We start from the raw sequence: 5,884 nt of genomic DNA on the forward strand, positions 1-5,884 counted from the left end.
CCTCGCAGGAAGCACGCTCAGCCCCACAGGACGCGAGAAACTGCGGTCCACAGACAGCGCTGGCAGCTTTTAACCGTACAGAAGAACCACCCAAGAGGACTCTGCAACGTGTAAGTTGGGGAAGCAACGGGTTCTCCAAGATGAGGACTGGAAATAGATACAGTACAAATACTGTACTCTCATGTGGCACTTTCTTATGTATTATCTCATTTGCAAAAAGTGGAAGGAAAAAGAAAGAGGAAGAGGAAAAAAAAGGAAGAGATTCTTCCCATTTTCCCAACGTTAGCCTCTCAACAAGACCAAGGACCTTCACACGCCTCAAAACTATTTAAGAACTGGAAGGCAGTGACCCCACACCTAAAGCTCTTCACCCCAAAGACGCTCACCTGCTTCTCAGGACAGGAGCACTGACCGTGTTCACCGGCATGATTGTGGGAGAATTTCTCTTTCCCTTTTCTGGAGTGAGGGGCGAGCGCCAAGGGAAGCCTAAGTAGCACACATTGCAAACCCCCGCGGGACGCAGCAGACAACAATGGCCTACATTCTGCAAACGGAAAATGAGGCTACACAAGGGGAGGACACTTGCCCTGGGTCACCCCACGGGCCAGCAGTAGACAGGGGCACGCAGCCAGCCAGCCTGGAGTCAAGGCTCAGAGATGAATGGATGTGCAGCCAGCGTCTCTGGAACAAGGAGACACGAGTGCATGTGTGACCGTGTGTCGTGCGATCCCCGCACGTTGGCCTCTCCTCCAAATCAGCGATGTCCCTTCCAGCCCAGGGCACTCAGGCAAGTCAGAGCCGACTGGCCACAGAGGACTAAGGAAAGAAACGGAGAGCTCAGTGCACCACTGGCCATGCTCAGGATTCTTCTCATCCCATCTAGGAACAGCCTTCCCTGCAATAAGACTAAGCCCAAACCAGCCCACCCACAGCTCACGTGGGGTCTCCAGCCCAGGCCCTACCTCGGCAGCACAGCCTAGACTATGTGCTCCCATGCAGGAAGATGCCTCGCCCCGCTGTGCATAGGCCCATGCTCCCTGCACGCCCCAGCTACAACAGTGGGACACAGACAACTCCCTCCTGCAGCCCAGAGAAAATGGGCCTCTTGGAGCCAGAACCACGTCCAGGGATTTGGACAGCTGGTGCATGGCCTTTTGGCCTATCCTGTCTGCTCCAGCCCCCATGCATGAGGCAGGGTGGGGGGGTGCCTGCAAATGTTCTGACCCTGGTCCCCACGTGTGGTTAGGGACGGCAGACATCCAGCCACTGCCCAAATCCTCAGCTGAGCCGGGCATTCTCTTACTGATTTAAAGAGCACAAAAGAGACATCTAACCAAGCAGCATCTTTAACCCCCTCCCTTCTATGCCAGGCCCCTCCACGCTGGGGTCTGGGCCCCACTGCGCACAAACGGGCCAGTGGAGATGCTCTCCTTGACCTTCAGGGTCTCCTCATCCTCCTGCCTCACACACTAGCTGTCTGGAAAGAATTCAGCCCTCTGCTCACATACCACATTCCGGAACCCTCCTTAGTTGAGTCTTAGGCCAGCTGTGCTGGGCCTGAACCACAAAGTTCGCAGAACCACTGCTGCTGGCTGCACAGGAAGCGTGGCACAGTCCCCCACAGCCACACCCAGGGCCCCCCCTGCCCCCGATGAAGGAAGCACTCAGTCCTGGGGGTGCCAGCTCGCACTGCTCCCTGCTGTGACTCCAGCATCGCAGCTCGGGCTCAGGGGCCCCACAGAGGTGCTCTCCCGGCCAGGACTTCAGGGGGAAAGTGACAGCAGAGTTCAGCCAGTAAACAAGAGAAGCCCTCTGGGGCAGACTCGTCTGCGTCCGCGGTGCTGCCACATCCTGTCGCGGTACTGCTGAGCCAAATGTCAGCAGCGCCCCAGCGATGATCCATAAACCAAAATAAAGCAGACAGGAAGCAACACGCTGACAGGGGAAGCTGGAATTCCTCGGGCAGCGTCGTGTCATCAACAACTGACACTCAGGCACTGGTGCCTGGCTGTGTTCGTGGCCCTCTTCACGTGGGAACGGACTGGAATGTGGAGCGTGCCTGGGGCAGGGAGGTCAGTGGGCAGGAGGGACCCTGAAGGCAGGCAACACTGGGGCCTCAGAAGTCCTCTCATCTGGCACATCTACGGCACTAACGTGTAACTCACTCCAGGCACTGATCCTGTTGTGGGGGACTTGCACATCACCCTCCCAAGATAGAAGTGGAAGAAAGCAAATCTCTCCAGATAAACCCAGGAAGTCCCCATATAGCCTTCCAGCCCACTCCACAATCTGCATTTCATTTCCCTCCCCAGCTCTCGACCCAGCTGGAAAGGGAGACTCCTCCAGGTGACACCGCCTGAATGGCAGGCCCTGGTAGCCAGTTCTCAATGGAAGGAGGGGGTTGTGGTGGCTCCGGTGTCACCTGGCCCTGAGGAAGCCCTGGGCCAGAGCACAGTCACTCGCAGACAGAAGCACACACAAACACATACATGCACACACATCCACCTACAGAGATGTGTGCACACACAAGAACAACACAGATGTATGCACACACACACACACCAGCCAGCAGACGGAGGGAGCCCCATGGCCCTGGGTGGGGGGGGCAGTGGAAGAGCTTTATTTATTCAGGAAAGCAAGTTTCTGGGTGCAGCAGCTGGGGGAGACAGAGCACCCTGAGGCCGTGCATCTGGCAACTGAAATGCACTATCCAGAGTCCCCACGGGAGTGCACGCACCCACACACACACACAGGCACAAGCTCCTAGCGGACAACCGCTTCCTGCCTTGCACCGCACTGCCCGGGGCCTGAGGAGGCGCACGGGCCCGGCTCTGCCCAGCGAGGTGGGGAGGGTCGAGGGGGAGAACGGCTGTCCTGCGGGGAAGTGAGGAGGGTCAAGGGGGAGGAGAGGCGGGGAGGGTCAAGGGGGAGGATGGCCATCCCCGGCGGAGGTGGGTAGGGTCGATGAGGAGGATCGCGGTCCGGGGGGGAGGTGGGGAGGGTCGAGGGGGTTGGCCAGCCTTCCGGGAGGTAGGCGGAGAGGGTCGAGGGGGAGGACTGCCACCCCCGGGGGAGGTGAGGAGGGTCGAGGGGGAGGTGAGAGGGTCGAGGGGGAGGACGACCTTCCGGGGGGAGGCGGAGAGGGCTGAGGGGGAGGACGGTCGTCCCCGGGGGAGGCGGGGAGGGTCGAGGGGGAGGACTGCCGTCCCCGGGGGAGGTGGGGAGGGTCGAGGGGGAGGACGGCCGTCCCGGGCGGAGGAGGGGAGGGTTGAAGTGGAGCGCGCAGCGAAGGAGGCGCCCAGCGCTGGGGTCGGGGGCAGAGCGCCCGCCCGAGCCCCCGTGAGGACCCGCCCCGGGCCCCGGCGCTCACCGATCTTGATCTTCACGCTCTGGAAGACCCGGAGCCCCTCTTCCTCCACCGCCATGCTTGCCCGGAACTGGCGCCGAGCCCCGCAAGCAGCCGGAGCCCAGCGGCCGAGCTCCCGGCTCTGCGTCCGACCCCGCGCCCGGCCCGCGGTGGCCCCGCCCACGGGTCCGCCCACGCACACTCCATTGGCTGGAGGCAGGGGCGGGGGCGGAGCGTCCCCGCCCACAGCTTTGTCGAGCTTTCCGTTGGCCGAGGCCCGCGGAGGGGCGGGGGCTGGACAGTTCCGCCCACAGCACAACCCCAACTACCCATTGGCTGAGGGTTAGGAGGCGGGAGCGAGGTGGCTACGCCCACAGTCCAACTCCGTCTCCTCATTGGCCGAGGTCTGGAGAGGGGCGGGGTCGGCCTCAAAGGAAGGATCGGAAGGGACCCCGCCGGGAGCGGCTCACCGCGGAGAGGGCACACGGCAGAGGGACCGGGCCGAGGGACCCCGTGGGGGCAGGCGGGGAGCTCAGCACGGGCCACCGGATGCGGGGCGTGAGAGGGACCCAGCGGGGGCAGGGGGTAACTGAGCACAGGGGACCAGGCGGGCGGCGGGGAGAACATGGCGAGGGGAGGACCCGGCGGGGGCGCGGGAGGGGACGTGGGGCGGGGAGCAGGGAACGGGGGAGGGGCGGGGGGGGGCCGACTCCTGGAGCTGCCTGGCCTGCGAGGGCGGCCTTAGCGTAGGTCCTGGCGCCCACGCCCCTGCCGTCCCGTGTTGCCGACAGTCCCACGTTGCTGACCGCCCAGCTCCGGCGAGATCTGGGGCCAGGGGCGCCCTGTGCCCCCTCCCCTCCCTCCGTTTTCTTACACTGTGAGGCTCTGTATGATTAACTCGGTTTTGAGATTTAACACTAGCACATGCACAGAGTTTTAAGAAATTCAAACACGAAGGTATCAAAGGAAAAGAATCCCCTGGCGGGACCCAGCCTTCGCAGTGGTCCAGAGAAGGCCAGCTGCAGGGGATGGAGAAGCAGGAGGTGACCTGAGAGACAGGGCAGCCATGGGGTCTGGAGAAGCACGCAGTCTGGAGGTTCTGCGTGTCAGCCTCAGCTCCCCATGCCTGCCATCTGCCCTCCTGCTCCTCTGCTGTCCACTGGCCTTGGCCACCCTGGCTCCCAGGCTGCCCTAGCTCCCAGCGCAGTGGCTGCTCACACAAGCCAAGTGCCCTGGGTCTGCCCTCCTGACCCTCAGGCCTCTGTGGGGTTCCTTCCTTGCCTCAGGTATGGTCTGTGTCTCCCCTGACTTCCCCCCTCCCCCATCTGGGTAGCCCACACACACCCTGCACACACCAGAACACAAGCTTCCTGAAGACAAGGCCTGGTTTTTCACTGTTTTATCCTCATTTCCTAAAAAAAAAGGCTTAGGTACACGTGAAAAGGGTTACTAAGCATTCTTCACCGTGGCTACCTGAGTCTCCTTCCAGGTCCTCGTCACCTGCTTGACTTCATCCCGTCAAGACCTCCATACATGGTGTTTACTGCGAGTTTAACATGCAAGTTAGGACAGCAGCTTTTCCTTGGCTCAAACTCCACCGTTGCTGCCTCTAACTCTGAGACCTCAGAGGCTTCTGTAGGGTGTGCTGTCGTGCGCCATCCAGATGCCCCCAGTCCCCAAGACCAAGGCTCTGCCTCCATCAAGACAACTAACCAGCAGCCCCAGCTGCTGAGCATCTCAGAGGGTCAGCCGAGGCCCCACAGACCTGCACAGTGGTCAAGATACTCCTCTGCCCGATCCTTCTTCCCTCCCACGCTCACAGGACTTTTCTTCCGAGAACACTCCCAATAACCTCTTGCACACAAACCTCTGCTTCAGAGTTTGTGTCCAGGGGAGCCCAGCAGAAGATGGTGGGGCCAGAAGTGTTCCAGGAGCAGCCTGTATGGTGGGGTTGAGCACAGAATGCCAAGTGGCACATCACTGGTGGCACCACAGCCCTGCCAGGCAGTAGTAGCACTGAGCCAGGGTGGAAGCCCAATGAAAGAAACACACTGCTGGGTGCCGCATCCAGGGCATCGGAGTGGCTGGGAAGAGCAGCAACCATCTGCATTACGGAATCAGGCAGCTCTTGCCAAGAACAAGGCAATGAAAAGATCTCCAATTTTAAAAAAAAGTGACAAAAAGAGGGCTTCCTTGGTGCCATATAGACACTCTCCTCTCCTGCAGCCAGAGAACCAAAAAGAGCCGTGGATCAAGACTCAGTCCTAAAGACAGCAGCCCTCAACCCAAGGGAGGCTGCTGCCCAATGTCAGGACCTGGTTGGGAAGAAGGGAGACCCTGAGGCTTCAGGGAGGGTCATCTGATCAATACACTCAAATTCTTGAACCTCAGGTTTCCCTACATCTTCTGGACCCGAAGAGGTGTCCTTCTTCTCCCTGTTGAAGGCAAATGCTCTATCTGTGCTGGAACATGACGCAGAGATGTCTGTATGACGACACGGATTCCCCAGTGATCTGCTCCAGCTCTGCTCCTCCACGA

At 60.5% G+C, this 5,884-nt stretch overlaps 1 protein-coding gene across 1 annotated transcript in view; it reads right to left on the bottom strand.

Annotated features, from left to right (window-relative positions):
- RASA3 (RAS p21 protein activator 3) overlaps positions 1–3,564 on the bottom strand; it is an 89,784-nt gene extending 86,220 nt beyond the window's left edge. The window contains exon 1 of the mRNA XM_044779639.2: positions 3,371–3,564. Coding sequence (XP_044635574.1) covers positions 3,371–3,425 — 55 coding nt within the window. The 5' untranslated portion in view covers positions 3,426–3,564. The remainder of the gene's footprint in view (positions 1–3,370) is intronic.
- Between the last annotated feature and the right edge of the window lie 2,320 nt (positions 3,565–5,884).

The sequence above is a fragment of the Equus asinus genome, chromosome 11, assembly GCF_041296235.1.
Source record: "Equus asinus isolate D_3611 breed Donkey chromosome 11, EquAss-T2T_v2, whole genome shotgun sequence".
Classification (NCBI taxonomy): Eukaryota; Metazoa; Chordata; class Mammalia; order Perissodactyla; family Equidae; genus Equus; species Equus asinus.